The 24,552-nt window shown below is 37.7% G+C and overlaps 1 protein-coding gene across 3 annotated transcripts in view; it reads right to left on the reverse strand.

Moving 5' to 3' along the window:
* MYB (MYB proto-oncogene, transcription factor) overlaps nucleotides 1-23,209 on the reverse strand; it is a 38,672-nt gene extending 15,463 nt beyond the window's left edge. Inside the window, exons 1-15 of one of the 3 annotated variants that reach the window (XM_020987113.2) lie at nucleotides 22,924-23,208; nucleotides 17,315-17,432; nucleotides 16,018-16,089; nucleotides 14,740-14,832; nucleotides 14,275-14,495; nucleotides 12,166-12,400; nucleotides 10,814-10,894; nucleotides 10,282-10,386; nucleotides 8,671-8,925; nucleotides 7,250-7,615; nucleotides 5,834-5,976; nucleotides 3,948-4,062; nucleotides 3,740-3,865; nucleotides 2,358-2,468; nucleotides 827-928 (exon numbers count right to left, since the gene is read on the reverse strand). In XM_020987113.2, coding sequence (XP_020842772.1) covers nucleotides 827-928; nucleotides 2,358-2,468; nucleotides 3,740-3,865; nucleotides 3,948-4,062; nucleotides 5,834-5,976; nucleotides 7,250-7,615; nucleotides 8,671-8,925; nucleotides 10,282-10,386; nucleotides 10,814-10,894; nucleotides 12,166-12,400; nucleotides 14,275-14,495; nucleotides 14,740-14,832; nucleotides 16,018-16,089; nucleotides 17,315-17,432; nucleotides 22,924-22,946 — 2,166 coding nt within the window. In that variant the 5' untranslated portion in view covers nucleotides 22,947-23,208. Of the gene's footprint in view, nucleotides 1-826; nucleotides 929-2,357; nucleotides 2,469-3,739; nucleotides 3,866-3,947; nucleotides 4,063-5,833; nucleotides 5,977-7,249; nucleotides 7,616-8,670; nucleotides 8,926-10,281; nucleotides 10,387-10,813; nucleotides 10,895-12,165; nucleotides 12,401-14,274; nucleotides 14,496-14,739; nucleotides 14,833-16,017; nucleotides 16,090-17,314; nucleotides 17,433-22,923 lie in introns of all 3 variants that reach the window. The other 2 variants (XM_020987115.2, XM_020987116.2) reach the window with 2 other exon arrangements.
* Between the last annotated feature and the right edge of the window lie 1,343 nt (nucleotides 23,210-24,552).

The following is a 24,552-nucleotide window of genomic DNA, read 5'->3' on the forward strand; positions in this document are numbered from 1 at the left end:
CCTTAAGCCTTCCCTGTCTTTCATAGTTTCTGCCTTTCCTCTATTTCCAAGCCCACAGAGGCTTTAGAAGTGCTATCTCTTTTAAGCAGGTCCCAGAGCAAGTCATTTATGAATATAGGTTTTTTTTTTAAAACAACTCAGATCATTTATATTTTTTGGGGGGGTAAGTTTGCTTTCCTAATCATTTTTTTCTTAGACTATTAGAGTAATTTGCATTTCCATTGCGCATACTGGCTGGTCACTGAAGGAGAGAACAGAATCAAAATATGCAGGCTTACAGGGGAAAGTCTATCTGGCCTTAAAAGATGCCAACAGGGGCTGCCATATAGATCATCATTGGGAATTGACTCTTTTTCTTTTTCCCTTGGGAGTCAGAGATATTAGAATTATTTTCTTTTTGGTTAATTTCAAATTATTTGAAATCTGAATGTTACAGTGTCTGAACTCTGTATGAAAAAGAGCAAGCTTTGAATGAACTGTCAAAGAGGAAGCTATACAAGTCAACTCATTTCTACAACATGTCAAAAAACTTAGGAAGCAGACATTGATAACAACATAGAACACATGACCTTATTCTCAGGTCAATACCAGAGCTATGTCAATTCCTCTCCTACTGGGACTCACTTGAGTGGCTATGAGTTCTCCATGGTTATTCAGCCTTATCTTATACAAATATCAATGAGGCATGAGTTTGGTTTTGTTTGCTTGGTTTTTTTTTTCCAAACCAGGATGTCTTTTCACTATGTCTAAAACAAGGCAAAAAACATGGGACAGCAAGTTTTTCAGTGAAAATATGAAAAGATACTAATGCTAGAATTGAAATTACCTGCAAAGGGCTAGCCAAAGATCTATTTCTAGGTACTGTAAACGTTTTGAGGACATCATCTTCTGACACTGGCATCATTAAAACAGAACTTGTAAGAAGATTCTAAAAAGGACAAGAAAAATTGGATGTTTTCAAGATTAGATAATATGCAATGAAATTAGAACGTAAAAAAAGATTCTAGCATTCTTAGAGAGTGGCCCACTATGAAACTCCACTGGAAAAGGAATACATCTGCAACAAATTCTCTTCCTAATAAGCTAAATGGAGATCTGATCTAGCTGACATGCCCTTTTCAGAAAGTTCTAAAGCCTCTCACATTATGATTTACAAATATAAGGAAAATCTCAGTATAACAATTCCAATAGAATTTCTTTAATAAAGAGTTTCTAAGCTATGGTAAATGGCATGTTTGTTTCTTGCCATTTAATTCTTACTAGTGGTGTGTTGGAGCCAGCTTGTTCTGGCTCATGAAACCTAATTGTTAAATTTTCAGTGTGAGAATTTACACCTCCAAATCAGGGTTTGACTTATTGTTTTGTTGATTGTTTAAACTTACGAAAAATGATAAAGAAAATGTTAAAAATACAGATTAAATTTTAAAGTGTGTTGTGCATACGATTCCCTCTCCCCCAACCAGTTATTAAACATTTATCTACACCTCCCTGGATATACCATATCCAGTACTACAGTTCTAAATGATAAAAGAATCTGATGGGTGTGTGTGTGTGTGTGTGTGTGTGTGTGTGTGTGTGTGTGTGTGTGTGTGTGTCTAATTTTATGCCCTTGTCACTTTGGGGAGGGAAGAGAACACTCTCCACAAATTACACTTTTGTTGAAGCTAGCAGGAAGATGAATACCAAATTTAAATAACCATAGCATCCAAGTGAATCAACAAATATTTCAATTGCGTACCTATTTGGTACAAGGCACACCATAAGATAAAAGAGAAGAAATAAGTTCCTAAAAAGAAAATAGGAAAGCTTTAAGCAAAAATTACTGATTCTAATCTGTATTTCTTACTATTCTTATTTCCTGGAAATAAATAAAAATTGAAGAACCAAAAAAGAAGCCAAAGTGACTATTAAAACATAAGAAAACAATAGAAAACGAAAAATTCTGAATTTGAATAGGATTAGTTTCTCTTTTTTCCTTTTGGTGAGGCAACTGGGGTTAAGTGACTTGCCCAGGGTCACACAGCTAGTGTCAAGTGTCTGAAGCCAGATTTGAACTCAGGTCCTCCTGACTCCAGGGCTGGTGCGCTATCCACTGCACCACCTAGCTGCCCCAGGATTAGTTTCTGTTACATAAACATAATGTCAGCCTCGGATATAGCCCATCAGCAGCAAGAATGAAAGTCAAGGCCTATCCAAAAACAGCAGTCTGAGAGAGGGTGTACAAGGAAGGGCAAGTTTGGAAATGAAGTGCACTTCAGTAGGGATACAACTGCCCTGCTGTCACTAATCTTAAGTTTAACAATAGAAAATTCAAAAACTTAAATAAGAAAAATTAAGATTTAAATGTATATACATACTGGCACATCTTCCATAGGAGATGCCTGTGTGAACAGCTGAGCGTTTAAATTCTCCCCTTCCCAATGATTGGAGCAGAAAAAGTTTCCTGCTTTAGCAGTTGGAGATTCCACCTAGGAGTAAAAAAAAGGAAGCATTAATTTTCTAAGGGCTTTTTTCTTGTGAAACACAATGAAACAACTGATTTCTGATCGAAATTTCAAATTCTTTCCTCATCATTGGCATGAGCCCAAGCATGTATGTCCATAAGCTCTAACTCTTCTATTCAGAAACATTCTCTTTACCACCCCAAATGTCTTGGCACTTGAAAGGTCAGGCTTATTGGCATTTGCCTTTTTATGTTTAACATATGGAAAGCACTGATATTTTTATCTTTTTTATCTAAATCTCAATTTTCTGGATATCCTTAGCAGCTGGGAACATCTTAAGGAAAATCCCTTAGGACAGAATTGGAAGGCAGAGGAAGTGGTTAGCATAGCTAGTCTGGCTTCTCTTCCTTTCCCTTTTTCTTTCTATATGTCTATTAAAATCCCATTCTGCTGCCTGACCGTAGTGCAGAAACAACCTTGGGCTTTTCAAAATCTATCACCAGAACAGAAGCTCCAGCAAGTCCTACAAAACAAGAAGGACTCTGGGTACTGCCTGTGTGACAGACTATATCTGTTATCTAAGAATCAGTAGCAGACAGGTTTGTTATTAGAGTTTTGGCCAATGTGGTGAGTGATAAATTGTTTTGATCATGGAATAAGAAGAGGAGGAGGAGAAGGAAAAAGAAGAAGAAAGAAGAAGCAGCATTCACATAGTGGTTTAAAGTTTACAAAGTGCGTTACAAATATTTCATTTTCACAACCACCCTGTGAGGTAGGTGCTATTATTATCACTCCCATTTTGCAAATGAGGAAACTGAGGCAGAGAGAAATCAAGTGACTTGCCCAGAATCACACTGCTAATAAGTATCTGAGGCTGGATTGGAACTCAGGTCTTCCTGTCTCCAGACCCACCATTCTCCCTACTGCACCACCTAATTGGAAACTCATGAAGACTCTACCAAGCTATGAAGAGGGTTGTAATCTCTATTAGTAGAGGTAGTACTCATGCCAACAGAATCATGGATTCTTTATGTCCTGATGTATGTCTTCTGACAAAATTATTTATCATGTGGCAGTAGGAAAATTGAGGAGATGCCTGAGGAATAAAGTATGAAATCAGCATGGGCTATCAGCAGATTATAAAGATCTGCATTATTCATGAGATCCACTGCATAGCCTAATATCATAGCATAACCAAGCATTTCTCTAAGAGAAAGAAGGCCAAAGAGGCCAGGAGAAGAAACTCTAGATTATGATGTGGCAGGTTGGCTCTCTCCAGAGAGTTTTCTGCTTACCTCTTGCTTGATCTTCTTTAATAAAGGGGGACCATTTTCATGAAAACCTGATACAATTCCTGATTCATCAGATTCCTGTTTGATCACATCTTGTAGATCTTCCACAAGATGAGATGGTGTCTGAGGCTGAAAAGGAAAATGATGTCAGAAGACAAGTTCAGTTTCTAAGGACAAATCCTCTTAACTAGAGATAACTCCCCACACTTACTAGCATCTTCAAAGGACCATATTTTATTTCTTGTGCAGTGAGAGCATGTTTGAATGGAGTAGGAGTTCTTGGAGAGCTCTCTAATATTGACCTTTTAATAGCTGGAGTTCTGAAACTTTAAAAAGAAAAAGGCAATGCTTAGTGTAAAAGAACCCATATATTTATTAATATATCCATTCAATTGATTCATTTCTCTCTTAATGAGTTTTAGCATCTCTGTAGTGTGATCACTGAGAGGCAATGTGGTACAATGAAAAGAATGCTGGCTCTGGAGTCAGTTGACCTGGGTTCAACCTTCACCTTTGACGCATACTACCAATGTGATCTTGGGCAAGCGCCTTGAGCTCCCTGAGCCTCAGTTTCCTGATGTGTAAAATGAAGAGACTGCGGTAGATGAACTCTGGGAGTCCCTTCTAGCTCTAGATTTCATCTCTTTTATCTGCTATAGTTGGAGGAGGTATTCTGGCTAAAAAAAAAATTCTACCTATAAAGAGCTATTATATATAGATTACCAATATTCAAAGAATTAGAATACAATATAATATTCTTAATGATAAAATTATACAAAGATAAATTTACCATTACGCTACAAATGCACAATGATATTATTAGAGATTCAAAACATGTAAATTTTTATAGGTATGCATTTTAGCAATCTGAGACTAATATCTTTTTAAATGACGCTTCTCTTATTTTTGTATAAGCAGTGACTACTAATTGGGGGGATATGCAACATTTAGGAAAAAAGAGATCATGACATTTGTATGGTAAAAGTGTATTCATTTAGAATTGAGTAAATAAGAATCTGTAGCAATTACCCAGCACCTGAGCTATGTAAAAAGGGTTTACTATGGAACCTAAGGTTGCAAGCAGAGTCTATGCCTTCTTATGAGGATAAACTTTTTTTAAGTGTACTCACTTATATATACAGTGTAAAAGGTAGTGAAGCTTAGACTTGAACATTTTACAACAAATTTTTATCTATTAATCTAAGCAAGATCTCTGCCAGGAAATATTTTGCTAACTTATTTTTAGTGATAAGATATACTTGGATTCAATCACTGCATTTTACTTTTTCTACAATTCAGACTGGCCTAAATCTCCCATAGTTACTGAATTAGCAAAGTTTCTTGTATGTGAGTTGATGTTTTATCTACAAATCATGAAAAACTCACACAAAGGTGAAGAGAATAATGTGTATTCATACATAGTGAAAAAAGGGGGAAAAGATTCTTAAATTTAAAACAAATAATCAGCCTCATATTAACTGACAAGGAGTAAAAGTTGAAGATCTTTTTGTCCTTAATGAGGAAAGAATGCCTTTGTTCAGAAAAGAAAAGCCAAAAATAACCTCTATAAATACAGGGTAATCAAATCGCAGAATGAGCATCAAGAGGCAACCTAATCCACTTCTAATTAGTCAAACAATTGATGATAATACCAGGTGACTTAATACAGGGTATCTTAAAAGTCTTGGCACATTTTTAAATTTTGATAACTTTGATATCACATGTAATGCTTTAAAAGAAGTCTGCATTTTTCATGTGACCCCCACAGCAGTCCTATAATATGAGAACTGCAGGTATTGCAAACCTCATTTTTCAAATGAGAAAATTGAAGCTGAGATAAGTTAAGTGACTTATCTATAACATACAGTTAGTAATGATCAGAAATAGAATTTAAAACCAGGGCTCTCCTGACCCCAAGAACTCTATACCACCTTTGGTCTCCTATGATTATGAACCTCTAAATCTTGGAAAGATAGTACTCAAGATGGAAACATATGTGTTTTACCTATGGACAACATTGTCCAAGAAGTCAAGGGAATATATGACCATATCCTATCAGCTGAACTGAAAAATAAATTTCATTATTAAAGGACTTACATATTATTTTCCTTTTGAGGTTTAACAGTTTGGTCTCTGTGAAATGGTGTTGTAACAGTCAACTTATGACCATTGAGTGGGGTGGAAGTTAAAGTAGGCATATCCATATCCATATTTTCATGGTTACTGGAAGTGTTTAAGAACTATAAATATGAAAGAAAAAGAACCAAGCCTAGATTAAAATATTGTCTTTTAAATTCAGCCAAATCAAAAGAAATCCCATTTTGGCAACTATTAACTAGATTTTACTGACTTAAAATATGAAATAATTACAATGATAAGCATAACCATATGTTCCATGATTAGAATAATGTTTCAGATGAGCATACTCAAGATTCTGTGTATGTTCACCATGAATCAAATCAGGGTTTCTGGTGATAAAATTATGAATCCCAAAAAGAACATCCAAACAAGTACTTGCCATCTTATGGATTAAGAGGCATTCTTTTTTTTTTAAATTAAGGTCAATTAAGTAAATTATTTTAGAATTTAATTTTTTTTTCTTTCATACTAACTCAACCTATTTCTATAGCTTCTTATACTATATAGCTATTATTATCAAATCATTTGAAATACATGGAAGATTCTGGAATGAAACTGATCGGGTTAATTCAAGACAGCTTTGTTTCAGAGGCACTTTTCTGTAGTTAAAGCTGTGTTTCAAAGAAATTTAATATGTAATTATAAATTAAAATATGCCAAATTACTAATTTATTTGGATTATTTTCCATTATTTACATTCATAGTGAATTTCTAATATACATGTTTTAGCCTTCCATGATATATTTTCTTAAGTTTTAAAAATCACTAGAAAAACCCCCTAATGAAACAAAGAAATTATTAGACAAAAACTGTGTTTACATAATGTTATGGCTTATAGCACAAAATAGCTACTGTTCAGAAATGAGTTGAAGATATTTAACTTTTCCTCTCCTCTATAAGGACAGAGTGGCACCTTTGCTTTTTTCTAGCTTTCAGTCACAACTTGAATATCTAAATATTATCTAAACACAGTTTGCTTCTCCCACCAGCCGTCCCACCTCCCCCCATCAGTGAATCGTATTACAAGTGGACAAAGATGCAGAAAGTGTTTTTTTTTAAATGGGAGGGGAGTGAAAGATGGAAAGGTTAAAATCTGGTGCTAGAGGAAATAAAAGCAAAGGCCATGCAAATAGTAATCCTCCCCTTTCAAAACCACCAAGAATAAGAGGGAATTAAAATAAAATCATCAGTTAGTTTGCAGGTAGCCTAATCTTTGCATAGTAAACTGACATAGCAGTGGCTAGATTCAAACGTGGAATGAAATCAGTGAGTGCAACAGTAATTAGTCATTTGTTCTGAAGGATTAGTTTCTAAATTGTTAACACTCTTGAGACTGTTGAAAATTAGTAACATCTGTGTAGCATTTTGATCTACCTGAGAGGGAGAGAAGGGTAGACTTTTGACAGGGGAACGCTTGGGAGTGGACTTGCTGACGTCAGCAAATATGAAGGAGTTATAGTCTCCAGGAGCTAGAGGACTGGCATGCCCCTTTTTTTTTCGAAGGATGACGACTGGAATTGTGCTGTGCCTTGCGGTAGTAGATAAGGACTTGGGGGAGTCAAGTAAACCCTGACTCGACATGCATTTGCTCAAGTTTGTGCTAATATATCCTTCAGGTCTATGAATACTGCCCTCTCTTTGCTGAAGCTGTATGGCCTTGTTTGAGTGATGTTGACTAGGTGAAATATCTGCTTCTTCAAAGAATTCAAAACTGCTGAGGTCACACCATGATGAAGAATCCTGAAACAATGTGGGAGGGATGGAACTATGAGATGATGTATGTATGGTATGGGCTATCTTGTGAAATCACAACACTGAAAAAGAGATGCCACATACAAATCAAACACCTGTCTACTTTGATTTGCACAGTTAATACCTGTCACAATTACTGAATTGTGCTATATTAGATAATTGTATCATGCTCCATCCAGAACCTGTCATAGTATATTGTTGGCACACAGTAAGTACCTACTAGGTATTTGTTAAATGAATGAGTGAATGAAAATCCTACTGATCCAAAACTTTGAGTTTTTATCCTTATGCTACACTGTTATCAAAATGTCTTATTGAGTGCAAGCTAAAACAAAGAGAGTACCTGCTCTAGAGAAGGATGCATTTGGACAAAATTCGGCCTTTATTTTAATAAGTGCTCAATAATTACTTGTTGAGAAACTAACTGGAAAGTTTAAGAGAAGAAACAAAAACTATGAATGCAAGAATACCTACTTGCTAAGAACTACATTTACACAAATCTGTCTCACTTAAACATAATGCCTTAGTTCACCTATAAGAACTGATAAACAAAGATTGATGATTTATAGAAATAACCCCTCTTAACACTAGAAGTAAATGGATTCATGGCTCCAAGAAACATTCTGCAATCTCTTGATCTGCCTGGATAAAGCTCTTGATGCTTTAATCCCAAAGCAAAACAGGATCCTAAAGAAGCACACAGATGTGAAGAGAGTAACACAAAAAAATGGACAAATTATTCCCACTCTCAAAACAGCAAAATTGCTTATAATATTTACGATCATTTATTCAAAATATAGGTTATTAAAGGTCAACTGTTTAAAAAAATAAATTTTACCCAAGTAGTCCAAGAAACCATTTATACCCATGACCTTCAAAATAATAGATGGAACAGTATGAGACTGAAATCATTTTTAGTATTGCAGATGTCAGTAACGGTGTAACCATTGTAGAAAATGGAAATGATTGTAGTACAGATTTTCTAAACTCTATAGGAAAAACAAACAAACAACATTTTACCTTGGCTTGTCAATTCTACTTACAGAGTCTATAAACTGGAGTGTTTCTGCAAATTCTATGAGGTTCTTAACATTATCCAGAATATTTCCTTGGTGAACAATCATGCACCTTGCTGGGGACGCACTCTCTTCAGGTAAACAACCATGGTCCACTGGTAAAGATGGAGTAGAGTGATGTTCTCCCAAACAGGAAACAGGTGCACTGTCACCATGAGGTCTGGTATGGTCGGCAATTGTTGTACTATGCCAGCCTGGGTAGCTGGATGTGTGGTTCTGTGTCTAAGGAAAGAAAAGGGGGAAAAAGAAAGAAAGAATGGGGAGAAAAAAAAAGGAAGAAGGAACTTAGCAAAGAAATTGCACAAGGTGTCAGATGCTGTTGGAGGAAAGATAAATGTAGTTGCATCATCTAAGACTTACGCCTATGAAACAGTTGTCAAGATGTTTCCTTTTATCAATGCAAGACCCTGCTTTTAAGTAGTAGTATATTTTGTCAGCCTTACAATTACTTTCATGGGCATCATTTTGTTAAAGAGCAAGTAATGGGGGCATAAATGTCTATATTTACATATAGGTACAAAAGTATGTCTCTTATGTATAGGATATTTAAAAATCTGCATTAGCATACTATCCCAAGGACTTATTAAGATTCTGCTGCGTGTTTAAAAAAAATACCCAATTACCCTGCAAAAGGCTACTATTTAAGAGTTAGAGTTGCTTTTGTTTGCATATATTTTTGTTTTTTCTATCCCTAGCTGGTGCTACAGCTTACACCAATGCAATGAAGAGGCTGTCAAATCAACGTGGTTAGGAAAGCAGAAGAGCAAATTAACAGAAGTTTCTTTCCAGTGGCATCATGCAACAGAAGAAATTGCAAAATATTAACTAAAGTTAAAAGTGGTCAGACTAACATCATGCATATAATCATTTGATTATTAAACCAAAAAAAATTTACTCATAAAAGTATCTGCTGGCTATCACTTCTCTTTATTTTTTTGTTGTTGGTTTAACTATATTACAAAGGACAAACTGCTTTGCTAATTTTGCTATCTAATCACTACAAAATATGTCAGAATTCAGTAATAGCCAGCACTGGTTGCATGCAACTAAAAGGGCTAACATTATTCACAGAGAAGTAAAAAAAAAATATTGTATGTTGTGTGTGTAATATATATGTTGAACATGCACCAAGTCAAGTCTGAAATTATGAAGTATATAATATACAGGCAAAAGAGGGTCTGAAAAGAGAAGAAAAACAATCTAACAATTAGGCACCACATTTTCATTACAAGAAATATTGCTTTTTTAAACAAATTCTGATTTCAATCAGTGTTGGAGCTTTTTATTTTACTGATTTTCTTCACTACATTCTTCATTGTTGGCAATAATTCCACAAAACAAATTGTTGCTAAGAAGGACTACCACTGTCAATATCTGGGGTTGCTATTGCCTTATGAAAGGGAAAAAAGAACCCCAGTCTAATATTAGTTGCATTTTAGTATGTGCAACATCAAATCCTTTTTAATGGAAACATAGAGCCTTGATTAGTGTCACAAATGGAAGGGAGGAGAAGGAAGAAAGAAAAGCACTGGAGTAAAGCTGCTATTCCTCCGGCCAAGCACACAGTGACATTCTTACTGGTAATGCCTGCTGCCCTTTCAGTTCATTCTCAGTCGACTTTAGTAGCAACTCTAATTCCTTTATTCGTTTTTCTTTCTCAGGGTCTTCATCATTATAGTGTCTCTGAAATTGAGAGTTGAGGGAAAAGAAAAGATAAAAGTCTGATTGTAACTGATTGTAACTAAAATGCCTGTGAGTTTTTGTTATGTGACACCACAGCCAAATTAGTCTCAGAGATGATACAAACACCAACTGCACTTTTCCACTGTAAAAATTCTTGTTTTAATATCAGGAATGAAATTCAATATGCTATGGTGAAATGAAAGACCCCCACAGCAGATGCTGACTGATGTGTTGTTCCAATATCATCTCAGAAGAGTAAACTACTTGCTACCTCAGTCAGGACTCCCTCCCCATCCCTTTCTTTCTTTATATCATTCAACAGGATGAAAAAAAAGTGTTCTGAGACAAATAAAAACATTCATGTTTTCAAATTTGTGCATTTGACGTTTAACTAATGCCTTTCTGAAATGATCTTTAAATTATCTACCTGAATAGCTGCGGCAGCTGGCTGGGGGACATTGACAATATTTACATGCAATGCGACGGGATATGGAATCTGACCGGAAACCTAGACCAAAAAAGGTTTGGTTTTTTTAAATAAAAAAGTAAATATGGTAATACATGCTTATATTACTTTCTAAGATTTAGCTAACAGTATACTCTGTGCAGATAAAATGCACACACAACTAAAAACCCATCTAATTTGATGAAAATCAGGCAAATTTTCAAAGGTAGCTTGTCATTCAAATTCTCATAGCAAAAGAAAGAAACATGAAATGCTCATTAACCCTGAATGAGAAAAGTTTACTTCGCAATTTGAAAGGTTCTAATGGAAAATTTCCTGGAAAAAAAGAAACATTGCAAAATAGAAAAAAAAAAGCTGTTTGATAGAAAGATTATAGTATTGATAAATTGGTAAATAAAATTATTTTCATTTTAATCATTAGAATAGTAAAGATTTAACTAAAAACATGAGGCTTTTCATGATAGTGTTCTTCATTCAAAAATGGTCTTTCTGGAGGGTCTGTATCATAATTATCTAATAGGTTAGGAAGGGAAAGATTTTTTTTGCAGATAATTTTCATGTGCGTTTAAAGGCTCTACTAATGAGGTTCAGGTAATTTTCAAGTTAAAAAAATGTGTTACTTTTATACTTAAGATTGTCATCTCAATTGTTTGTCTTCAATGTTTCTTTTTCTACCCATTATCAATCACTTATTTCCCTAAAAATCAATATTCATCAAAGGGGAGGGAGCTCCATAAATTCTAGAGAGAGATAAAAAGTTGGAAGGTTTCAGACATTACTGTCCTATCATTAACAAATAATCTCTAAAAGCATACTTTTTTTCTCAGTGAAATTTCAAAAAGTCAAGTGAGCATCCCTTCAGAAAATGTTATATTAATTCATCATTGATTTTCTTTATTAGTGTATTTTATGTTAAAAAAGAGAGTTAACAGCAAACTTAGTGTGGTGAGATGATTAGAATATAAATCTGCAGGCATGGGTTCTAGACAGCTCCTTTCATTGTTAGTTATATGACCATGGGCAAAGAACTTAACCTCTTAGTTTCACATTTTGAAAAATTAGGTTGATAATATTATTTGCCCTACCTAATTCAAAAGATTCTATTGAAAATCAAATGACACAACATACATGCAAGTGCTTTTAAAAGATAAGGTACATTGCTGAGGGGTAGGGGAGAGGAAGAAACAAATGCTATATGAAAATAAAATACCTCAATAAATGTTTTAAAATAAACTATATTATGCAACTACAATAGTATTCATTGGAGGTAAAATGATTATTGCTCTTATAAGCTAGCTTTTTCTAATGCTTACATTTTGTGTTTCAGAGATATGATAATAGGAGTAGTCGTTGCTAACTGGGGCCTGGGCAGTTGATGGGAGCTGTGCAGAAGGTGGCGTGTGGGCAAAACCCATTAAATGATTGTTCTTCTGAAAACTTGTGGCTACTGTTGGTTGGTTGGTCTTGGGAGACTCCTGAAGATAACCTTCTTGTTCAACCTTTCGACGCATTGTAGAATTCCAGTGGTTCTTGATAGCATTATCAGTTCTGCACAGAAATATATGCACATAAAAATTTTTACAAGCAAAAGTTTATATTCAGATTAAATCCAATTGACAGAAAACTGCAGAAAGCATTCCTTCTGGTCCATTCTTCACTTTATAACAAAGTTGAAATCCTTTTCACTTCCTACCACCTGAATATCCATATTTTTAAGATGTCAACTTCAATGTCAATTACTTTCAACAAATCATTAGTTATTTTATCTTCTCAAGAAAGGAATATTTTCATCAAATAAATTTGTGGTCCCATTGGTATTAAATGGCATTATTCTGAAAGTTTCTGCCACAGTAGAAAATTAATCATTTGAAATCCAGTTTCTAGCATTCAGCACCTTTACACATAACAGACCCTCAGTAAATATTTGTTGATGATGATCACTGAGGACTCCTTATCAACAGCCCTGGAGATGAGATTTGTAAAAATCATCTTTTTAAAAGGAAAAACACTTGTTCTTCAATTGGATAGAAGCTGTAAAGGAAGATAAAATCTGTTGTCTCACTATATAACATATATGGTTGATGCTTCATAATTTTCAGGCAGTCACAGTTTCTGAATGTAGCAAATGGTCTGAGGCCTTCCTTTGTATTAGTCTTGGTGAGGCGGGGGGAAGATATTTTGAGGGGAGAGGGAGGTCAATTGTCCCTTCATTTGTGCTAACCAGTTAACAAAGCCTTCCTCCATATTCTGCTCAGGTCACAAAGAACAGAAGGCTTCACCTTTCCCCTATACCTCCTGGATCTTCTACGGTGGCCAAGAGTACATCTAACAGTAAAGCAGTGCCACATCAAAGTCATCACAGCCACACAATTTCTCATTAGACTCAAAGAATGTTAGAGATGAAATGGAACTTTAGAGATGATTTGGCTTTTCTATGACTTTTTCCTTCTCTAAGGACCACTTCTAGTTTATGCAGCTCAGGAAAGCTACAGGTACAATGACGAGAAACAATCTATTGCACAAGGGCTAGGAGATATTCACCACCAGCTCTTCCCTTACTCTGTTGTCTCTGTTAAGTGTCTCTGAAAGAGCCCAGTAGAGAGAGCAAAGAATAAATGGAAAGGGCTGTTAATAGTGTGGGGTAGTGGGAACAGCAATGAACTGGGGAGTCAGAAAGCCTGGGATAAAGTTCTGTGCCACACTGAACCAGACATCTGTGAGGCTCTGTGTGCCTTAATTTCCCTATCAGTAAAATGATAATTTCTACCTATATACTTCACAGGGTTGTTATGGAAAAATCTTCGTACACCATAGGGTGCGATATAAATTGGAGCTTTGGAAGAAATTTCAATGAGCTTTTTACTCATAAGTCTTACATCTTCACAGTTATTTTAACATGTGGTAGAAATCTTGTGTTCCAAATAATAGATTTGTTATAAATCCTTTTTGCTGGTAAGATTTGCTTCTGCCCTAGTGAAGAGTTAAGTTTTTGCTTTGTTTTGTTCTTTCAAATTTTGTTACTTGAATACTACTACTTATTTACTTAGAAGCAAAGCAATAATTCATAGAAATGCTACTGTAGCTAAAAGAAAATACCCTGGAAGTATGTTAAGGTGAAAGTTCTAGGCTTGTATTCAGGAGACCTGGGTTCAAATCTTGACTGTACCAATAACTAGTTGTATAATCTTGGGAAAGTCACTTAATATGTCTGGGTCTCAGTTTCCTCATCTGTAAAAAGAGGATGCGGTACTAGATGACCTCTTAGGTCCCTTCCAGATACAGAACTCTATGCTTCTGTTTTATGGTATGTAACATTTATGACTGACACTATGTAATTAAGCCACTCTCCAGTATTTAAAAAAGAATGCTCAACACCCATTACTTTTCCTTTCCCATTTAATAAATAAATCTGATGACGTTACCGTCCCGGCAGTAGTTTTGCGATTTCTGCCCATCTGTTCCCCAGTCTCTTGTGTGCCTGGTATATTATTCTGTCTTCCTCTTCGGTCCAGGAGGTTTTCTTAACTTCTGGATTTAAATGGTTGTGCCACCTCTCCCTACATTGTTTTCCAATTCTTCCCTTCAAGTGCTTGGCAATAACAGACCAACGTTTCGGACCATATTTCTGTACAAGTTCTATCACCTTCAGATAAACATACAAAAATTACCTGATATGTTAGTGCTATAGAATTAATCAGGGTAATCATTCGGCATTGTTGAAACAGCTTCAGTGAAATTTCTACAAAACTGTTTTTGTTGACTGGAAATGTGGGCAAAGTGTCCTATATTTCCTGCTGGCACATTTTATCTCAAGTTCTATAACTTATAGCAATATGCTGAGAAATGTTATATATAACAATTCAAATGAAAGAAAAGGGGGTACTTACTCTCTGATCTTCTTCTTTTGTCCAAGGTCCCTTGATTAGCTCAGGATTTAGTACTTTTTGCCATCGATGCTGACACTGTACATCTGTCCGATTCTAGATAAAAGGAAATAAAGATAAATTGTAATCTTAATATTACTTTGAAAGTACCTGAAGACTTAATTCTATACTCAATTTAATGCATAATCATATTAGATGAAAAATCAACAGCATTTCCAGGCATAATTACAGGAAGCAACTAAAGAAGAAACAGGAAAAATTAAAAGTTTAAAATTCAGATCCACAGTTAATAAATTGTTAAGAATTCTTTTGCACCCTAAGGAAAAACCTCCCTTACATTGATCAGTATGATAACTGGACATTAAGTTTAACTAGTAGTTATGTCAGTAGTGAGACACCTACAATGACTAACTAGATGTTAAAGAAATCAAAAGAAATGATGTGCTTTGTGGACAGCCATCATAATTAATTAAAATTAATTTCTCTTCTGAACCCAGAGATTTGTACTTCATTGTTAAATTAACCATCTACTATGCAACAAATCACCAATGTCATTTCACAATTCCCTCAAATTAAATAAAGATGACAAGTAGTCACCCAGACTCTGCTTGAAGACCTCCAATGAGGAAGCATGCCCCACCTCCAGGGGAAGCCCCATTCCACTTTGTGACAATGCCTGTTATTAGGATGTGTCTTCCTTCCATCAAGCTTAAATCTGTCTAGCTACTATTTCTACTCATTTCTCCTAGGGGTGTTTTCTGGAGCCAAGGAACTTCCTTCCAAGCATACTTCAAGATTCACTTCCCAAATAACTAAGGTTTTACTTAATTCTTGATCTCCTACCCCCAATTGTTGGTGCTTTCTACCTCTTGAAATAACTGTCTATGTATTTTATTCACTTATCTGTATATAGGCTATACCCCCCCCCACTCTCCTTGAGGACAAAATCTGTTTCATTTTTGCCTTTGTATCCCAAGCACATTAGTAGATAGTTGATAAATGTTCATTGTTTAATTGAATGATACATGTATGTAAAATATTCTTATCACCCTGATGGTAGTTTGACTATAAGATGACATAGTAAAATTGTTCAAAATGGTACTCTTCAGAAAGCTAACAGTAAAATCTCATATTATGTTGTACCATACCAAAAATGAGTTATGGATCAAAGTGTTTCTCCCAAATTATTTACCTATTATGTGACTGAACACATTAGAATGTGATAGCCTATCAAAATATCTTACTTTGTTTTTTACAGAGTATAAGCAATTGATTACTCACAGGCAGAAAATTGGCAATAATTTTCCAATCATCTGTTCCATTTTGTTCCACTAGCTTCTTTAGCTTCTCATCCTGAGACATTCAAAAGAAATAATGTTCATCAGGCAATTAATTGTACAGCTGTAATTAAGTTAAAGTGAAAAAAAGAAAAAAATAAATAATACACATTATTTTTAAATGTCTCAGACTCCTCAAATGTAACAGATCTTCCAGAATTACAAAAAAAAGAGATATTCAACAGTGAATTCTGTTGTAATTTTTTCTATGACCATAGATAGTATCTTTTAAATTATTAGATTATAAGCATTTTGAAGGCAGGGACTGTGCTGTTTTTCATTTTTGCCTAGCAGAATACCTTGTACATAGCAGGTACTTAAACAAATTCTCATTGAATTGGGAGGGGAGAAAAAAAGTAAAAAATATTTAATTACTCAATTGGATCTCTTTCATCTAAGGAATGGAAGATTTTGTGTTTCTTAAACTTTATTAAATTCTTGTGGTATAAGCATTGGATGTAATAGGGGCTTAATATACCTACAACTGAAACAAAGTTAAAAAGTACCAAAATATGGTAACTATCACAGCACTTGGTAATCTGTCTCACAAATATGTAGGGCTTTGGTATTCATCCCTTTCTAAATCTGCACCTCTAACAAGTATAACATAACAAAATTCACATTGGGTTAAAACATTAGCGCAATACTGATCTAAACCTTTAGGGACAACTCTTAAATACAATATATAGATGTTTCTTAGGGGTAACCAAATGCAAGTGCATAATAGGTAAAGGAGATGAATTTTCTGAGTCTCTCCCCCCCACCCCCAACTGTGTGGCATAGCTTTTTATCTGGAGTCCCTGTGTACATACAAACGTGAGTTACTAGGTTAAATAAAGCAAAATAAAGACAATTTACAGAAGTTACTACATTCTGTACTGCAGTGAAACCAGAGTGCTTGGTGTAATATAATTATGAACTTCTTATCCAAGAATACCAAACCTGACAAATTTAAATACTATTATTACTAACAGAAAAATCAAGCTTCCAGTAAACTCATCTGCAAGAAGCAACAGTGTCTATCTCCTAGTTATTGGATGTTAAGAGGTATAGATGCTTATATTTCTCAGAGATTTTTGCATTGCTAAGTGTTTTGAATGGTTGCCTGACATCATGGCAAGCGGTGATCTATCTCTTTTTCTGGAGTCATTTAAGCACCTGTAGTTTGGTCCCATTTCTGTTATCTAGTGGCTCAATAAAGTCTAGCTTTTTATCAGGTAACAAAGTGAATCAGCAGTTACCTCCTCTCGGGTCCACCTTGTTTTTCCTAAGTGACGTTTCCCAGTCTTGGGAAGTAGTCCATCGTAGTCATGATCATACATCTCAATATCTTCTTCATCCTCATCACTACTATATATGCTACAGAAACAAATGTGAGTAGATATAAGATGGAGCAAGAGGAATCAAATTACTGAATTGCAAAACACACACAAACTTCTCAACAATCTTTTCAAAGGTTACAAAGAAAAAACTTTGGAAACTTGCACAACAAGATTTTGTTCTGCATTCTGTTGTTCAAGTATTGTGAACTGGTTCTGCTGTTTTGGGTATCCACAGATACAGGCAAAGAACTGGCACCTTTCTTATTACTGTACATGTTGAGACCTGTTGTTTCTGTTAGATCAGTGACAAATTACCCATTTGGCAACCTTTCAACCAATGGAAGTTTAAATTTAAAGTAGTGTTTGGGACAATAAAGAGAACAAGAGCCCATGTCTTTTATATAAGTGAACACTCAACTCTTTTAGCCCCATATGTCACTTCTCTTAAAGAATGCTTTCTCAAACACAATAAACAAACCCATTACTTTATTCCAATGGAGCTCCATCTTATTAAAAGGGGGGAAATGGTTCAAGTAATAATACTTCTCAATGATGTAATTATAGTCATTCTTTTAGATTTAGAAGATTAGGAAACATCTGAGTGGATAGAATTTAAAAATCTAAGGAAAACACAACCAACAGGCAATCTGCTTCGTATCTAAACATAAACACCAAATCTGATCAGATCCGTGTCATAAAAGTCAAGTGTGAGGAAATTTACAATATATTGTTTCTATAGTAACCAAGTGATTTACCAAGCTACTTACTATTTAGAATCTACTTACACTTTTCTACTTCTAACCAATTACTACCTCAAATTGTACTTTAGATACCCTATAACTCACCTAATTCATGACTAAGGGATTTCCCCCAGAGGCAATCTTTAAGCTTAAAAGGAACCTATAACTGCTTTCAAAAGACCTCTTAACTTATCTAGTTAACCAAAATTAAAAATTTCTGACTTCTTTTGAAGTGCACTATACTTAATGTTTATCTATGTGCTCAAATGATTGTAGTAATAGCTCATATTCATATAAAGCACTTTCCTCACAACAACCCTGTGAGGTGGTTATATTAATACATAATAATACATTAGCTAATATATGATTATATATCCATTGTACTGACTATGAAGCCAAGGCTCGGAGAGAGGTAAAGTGACTTGCCTATGGTGACCCAGCAAATAAATTTTAAAGCCAAGATTCAAACCCAAGCGAATTATTGACTCCAACTCTAATGGGTCTTCACTACATCACATTGATTCTCTTTGTATTTTTGTAATCATAGGATTCTTTTAGGCTTTTCTGGCTAATATTTTTGTTTCAAAACCTTAAGGAGTAAGAAAAAAACACACTATTTCACATACCTCAATAAATCGATAGTATTTGTGGTACCAAGAAAGAGAAAACTATACCAAGCAGGGACTAGTAAAGGATGATTCTATAAAGCAACACTGCAAATTAAAAAATGAGACTTTGTATCAACACAAATGTTTGTGTTGTTAAACAAAAATGTGAATGAACACTGCTGCTATAATTCAAGCTAATGTAGTGTTTTCCAGAAAAAAATGTGAATTTGAAGTTCTCATTTTCCCTTTTTCTGGCAAAAAAACCCAAAAAAACTCAAGATCAGCATTCAAGGTGTCAGACAAGAAACATATGATTTAACTTTAAATGTTACCACAAAACAAATAAACTTAGAAAGAAGAAAAAATGTCCACTGAAGTACAATTGACCAGACTCTTAATGCTGTTCCTACTACATAGTACAACAATAAATGTTGACTAATTATAATTGTATTCCTTAATGTACACTAAACAAAAAAAATTTTTTTAATACTTGGTGGGATCCTGAATAAAGCACTAAACTTGAAGTCACAGTACCTAAGTTCCAGCTCTATTATATGGTTTATCTTAGGCAGTCTCTTAATCTCTGTGGGCTTCAATTTCCTCATCTGTAAAATGGGATGGGGAGGTGGTTGTCTAAATAACTTCTCAGATCCCTTCCAGCTCTAAATCTATGGAGTTATGGAAACTAAGGATCAACATCAGGAATTCACAGATCAAGACCATGACCTCAAACTTTGATTCTTTGCTATCACTCACCATTCTTACCTAGTACTTGTGGCAAAATTAATGCACAATTAAAATGACCAAGGTAAATTTGAAAGCATCACAATCTAAGCAACTTCATGTCTTAACTTTCTTCTCCAGTTTGTTTGGACCTAAGAATTCAGTTTTCAGAATTCAGGGCCCTGCTTGCCAAGCTAAAAAATAAGCATAAATACCTTCTTCTTTGGGAAAAAAGCACCCAGATAATAAGTAAATACACCCTAAGCTGCCCAGTGGGGGCAACCATGAGGAGAGAGAGAAGGGTGCTGTGAAAAAAACAGTGGATTACAAGTTAGACACCTGAGCTGTTCTGCCACTAAAAGGTCATGTGGCCTTAGATAAGTCATTTTAGCACTTAGTGCCTCAGTTTCTTCATCTGTAAAATTGCCTTTCTTCTAAATAATCTCTACTGTCCCATCCAACTCTAATATTCCATAATTCTGTGTATCGAATTCACCTGTAACAAATTAGAATTAGAAGTGACTGTGAAAACCAAATTGGTATGGGAGGGGGGAGGAAACTACATGAAGAAATTCCTCGGCTTGGTTGTACTCTTTGGTGATAAATCTAGTATGCCCTTGAGAGGCAGCATGATGCAATGGAAAGGATGCTGGATTTTAAAAAAGAAGTCCTGGGTTCAAATCCCCATTAGGTGTGTGAATTTGGGCAAATCACTTCCCCTCTTGGGGTGTTTTATCTCCCCATCTGTGAAATGGGCCGATTGGGCTAGACGATTTCTGAGCTCGGAGCCTTGGCTGTCCTTAGAATCAGCTTCCTCAGAAAGACAGTAGCCCTAAAAGAGATGAAGTCTAAGAGGAATGGCTGTACTAACTTGACATCTTGCAGTCATCTCCTGGCTCTGAGAGATGCTCTGGAGCATGCATCTGTAGCATGATTAATTTCTACTAAGAACCTGAAATAACTCCCCCCCCCTTATCTACTTGACAATATCTTAGAACCAACTGGCAGGCAGAGAGCACTTTCAAAGGCCCCCTGAAAGGGTAAATGCACAAGGTTCCCCACCTGCCAGCCCGAAGTGCGGTTACAAGGCTATACAACTATGAATATGACATTCTGTCAAGGAAACAAACCGTGAAACCATACCATAAAAAAGAGGGGTGGGGGGTAGAGGTAGAAAGAGGGAGGGGAACAGAAGGAAGTGACTTGTGGCCACTACCGTGATTCTAGAAATGGGGGTCGCCTCCTTTGGCGGACCTGATGATTTAGCAGCTCCCAAGTCCCTTCCGCAGCCCGCCCGTTCTCTCTTCTTCACTCTCCTTAGCTGATTCCGCTTCGCGCTCCTCCCTTCCCCTCCCCTGGCTGCCTCTCCTCCCCCTTTGCCCTCCCTCCCAGCTCGGCTACCTGGGGGACCTCAAAGGACCTGGGGAGCTGTAGCCACCTTCCAGGCGTCCCGCGCGCCCGGAGGAGGTCAAGGAGACCTGGGTGCATTTACTTCATTTACCCCACAACAGAGCATTCCTCAGAGCCGCCCTTGCTCCAATTGTCCCTTTCCCTCCCTCTTTCCTTTCCTCTCCGTCCCTTTACTCCTCTCAAGAGCATTTAGAAAAAAAGCTACTCCAATTTGCCTTAAACTAAAACAAAACGCAATGGGAAGGGGCGGGGGAAGGGGGAGGAGGAAGGAGAGAACGGAAACCCTCAGAACTCCAATGCTCCCTCCCCTGCCTTTCGCCTTTCCTCCTGTTTCTTCTCTCGACAATTCTTTCCCTGGACAGTTCTGGGCTCCAGTCTCAGTTCTTGCCCCAGGGAGAAAAATGCCTGGGAGGCCGAAGCGCAGGTTGCAGGTCTCTCCGTGCCTCTCTCCGCCCCAGGGTCACTCCAAGTCCTCTCCTCCCCTCCATTCCTCACCCCACCCCTGACCCAGGAACACTTGATATGATCCGCTCTCAAGATTGAGTTCCTACACCCACTCACTTTCCAACTTCGAAACACCTACAGCGGTCTTAAAGAAAAGAAAAAGAAAGAAGGAAAAAATAAAACACCCCTCCGAAAATAAAACCCAGAGGAAAAAGGAGAGGGAAGAAGTTTCCCACCGCTTCAGCGGGAGGTTTCTACACACTTCTACAATAGGCTTCTATACACATTGTCTAGCCCCAGTCACAACCCCAGCAAGCAGAAGGCTTCAGTAGCTGGGAAGTGAGCCTGAGTAGAAGGGAGCCTGAAGCACAGTCCACGTGTGTGAGCTACAACTCCCAGGATCATTCAGGAAGGGGAGGGTGGGTGGGTAGGATCCAGGATGGTATCTCTGTTCCATAGCAGCAGCAACCACGAGGCGTTTCCTCTCCTCTGTTTCTGTCTCCCTCTCTCTGTCTTTTTTTTTTTAATGCTGGCTGCACGCCACCCCCGAGAAAGACTTTAAAAAGGCTACAGCAAGTTAGCTCATCCTGTAGTTTAACAATAACTCGGGAAACGTTCATTCATTCCTGTGCCTAAAGTCTGGGACACCTGGGTCCCCAGAGTTGTAGAAACTGGGAAGCTGCAGGAAGGAAGTGACAGTTCCTGACAAGTCTCCCAAGGCTATAATACTATCTCCCCTTCCCCAGCCTCAGGCCAAAGGCTAAACAGTTTTCATCCCATCATCCCTGGAAGTGAGAGCTCTGACTAGCTAGGGATGTGCTGTGTGCCGAGTGCTGCCGGCGATATGCGTGTGTGTGTGTGTGTGTGTGTGTGTGTGTGTGTGTGTGTGTGTGTGTCTGCAGTTTGCATTAAAAATAAAAGCCTTCCCAAGAATAGCGATTAAAGGGGCATCAAAATCAGGGGTTGAATGGAATCAAAAAGGAAAGATCTGAAAACGTAAAAGCCTTTTTCTTCTGCCCCTAAAATCCTCTTTTTTCCTGCTGCCTGTCAGCTGACACTATCTTTCTCCTCAAAGAATGAATGAAATTTAAATGAACTACCTGCAGCTACTAAACAAGTCCGACATTTTTTTTATATCTGCCATATGCTCTACTCAACCAAGTCCAAACACATCTTAGTGCATCCAGCAATTATGTGGAAACTAACTCGTGGACACCCGCTGAATTTAGTAAATCATCTGGAAAATCCTAGGAGTTGGTGTGCTAGATTATGCCAGTTTGAAGATAATTTGATGGCTTTTTTTTTGTAAAGAAAAATTCCTCCCTGTGCAACTTCGAAAGGGATTGCAAGGAGTCCTTCCCAACATCTTGATACATTTCTCTTTTCCACACTTCCATTCATTTGCTTTTCCAGCTTCTTTGCAGTGTTAGGGCTTCAGTTCCTTTGCACCGACTGACAGTCCCTGAGTGAAGCACCGAGTTCCCTGCTACTCTTGCAAAAACCTCACCCACAGGCTGTTAAACACACTCTCTTCCAAACACACACTCAACACACACAAGCTCGCGCACTCATGCTGCTCACTCGGGGACTTGTTCCAAGTTACCTGTGCCTGGGTCTCCTGGCCATCCTGCTGCTAGGCACTTAGCACCGGGAAGCCGGGACTGGATGGGGAGGGGGGCTGCCCCTGCCTTCACCGGCTGCTTAATGGAGCTCCACACCAGCCGAATGAAGTTTCTCAGGAGGAGGAGGAGGAGGAGGAGATTGAAGAGGAGGAGGTGGAGGAGGAGGAGGAGGAGAAGGAGGAGGAGGAAACAGGTTGATATTAAAGAGTAAACTCTGTAAACAGAGATGCCATCAAACAAAGAGCTTTTGGACACTCCCCCTCCCGCCAAATCTGGCGCCCCTGCAGTGCGCACGCGTCCTAAACCCCCACCCCCCCACCCCCGCCTCTGCTGCTTGCAGGTCTCTGTTGTTGCTGCTGTTGTTGCTGTTGCTGCTGCTGCTGCTGCTGCTCCTCCTCCTCCTCCTCCTCCTGCTCCCTCTCCTGCTGGTGGAGCGACTGCTTCCATTCTGCCCCTCACACTGGCGCTGGAGCTCCCTGCCCGCCGCGGCGGCCCCGGGCAGCGCGCAAAGGCGGGGAGCAAGAACTGGGAAGGGGGAGGGGGAGGTGGCGGGGAAGGAGGACAGGCGCCTTTTCTAGCACAAACCCCGCTCTAGAGCGGCTGCTATGCTCTCTGCCCAGAATAAGTCCCGCTGATTCCTTCTCCTCCCATGCCCCCACCTGCCTTACGGTTCCCAGTCACTAGGAACCAGGGCTTGCCCCCGGAATCTGACTCTTGGTAGTAGGTGAGGGGGAAAAAAGGTCGGGACTTGGGGGAACTAGCGGGGAAACTCCCTCATTTGGAATTAGCTTTTTAGGCGTGTTTTAAGTCTCAGCCCTCCCTCTGAGGATAGAGGATTTTTGCCTGTTAGGTCGCAAAGAGATGTTTCTTAAGAGGTTTTCATATTGTCAGTTTTTAAAAAGACTATTGCGCTTTTCAAAGTGCCAATGGCAAAGACTCACCTAAATAACTAACAGGGTGGGGGACTGCTCCCAGAATCACCCTTCCTTCACCCCTGCGCACATCACAGTTCCTTCGGTGCCCTCATTCACATGCAGCGATCATACAACCTGACACACCACACCACCCACACGTAGTCACATGTTATAATCCCAGCCAGTGTTCTATACCCTTTACACTCATTCACACATACACCGCCCCATCCCAACCCTGCCAAGGGAGGCAGAATACATTCACACATCTAGGCACATTTCCGTAGCATGTAGCAGCGCATGTTTGCCACTGCTCACCTGCAGAAATGCACACGATTACAAATACATGACCCCACCAAACAGCATGCACGTGTGGAGTAGTCAGAAAGCACCGCATTTGCACAGACGGCTTCGAAAGGTCAAAGCATTTGGACATGCACTTGGATATGCATTTCGTGACACACTGAAGGAGGCAGCGGATGAAATCAGCCGGCTTTAAAAGATGGAAATCGAGACAATCATTCTTATCTAACAAGAGACCGCCAAAAAAAGCTGAGGAATAGGATGAATTATTAATTTACAAGGATTACTGATTGGGGGATTTCAGGGGAGTTTTGGTTTTACTTCCGTTTATAAGCTAGTCTCATTAGGGATTTTTTTTTCTTTCTCTCATACCCAAGTTTATTTTTCCTTTTATCT

The sequence above is a fragment of the Phascolarctos cinereus genome, unplaced genomic scaffold (genome assembly GCF_003287225.1).
Source record: "Phascolarctos cinereus isolate Bilbo 61053 unplaced genomic scaffold, phaCin_HiC Scaffold_5;HRSCAF=322, whole genome shotgun sequence".
Classification (NCBI taxonomy): domain Eukaryota; kingdom Metazoa; phylum Chordata; class Mammalia; order Diprotodontia; family Phascolarctidae; genus Phascolarctos; species Phascolarctos cinereus.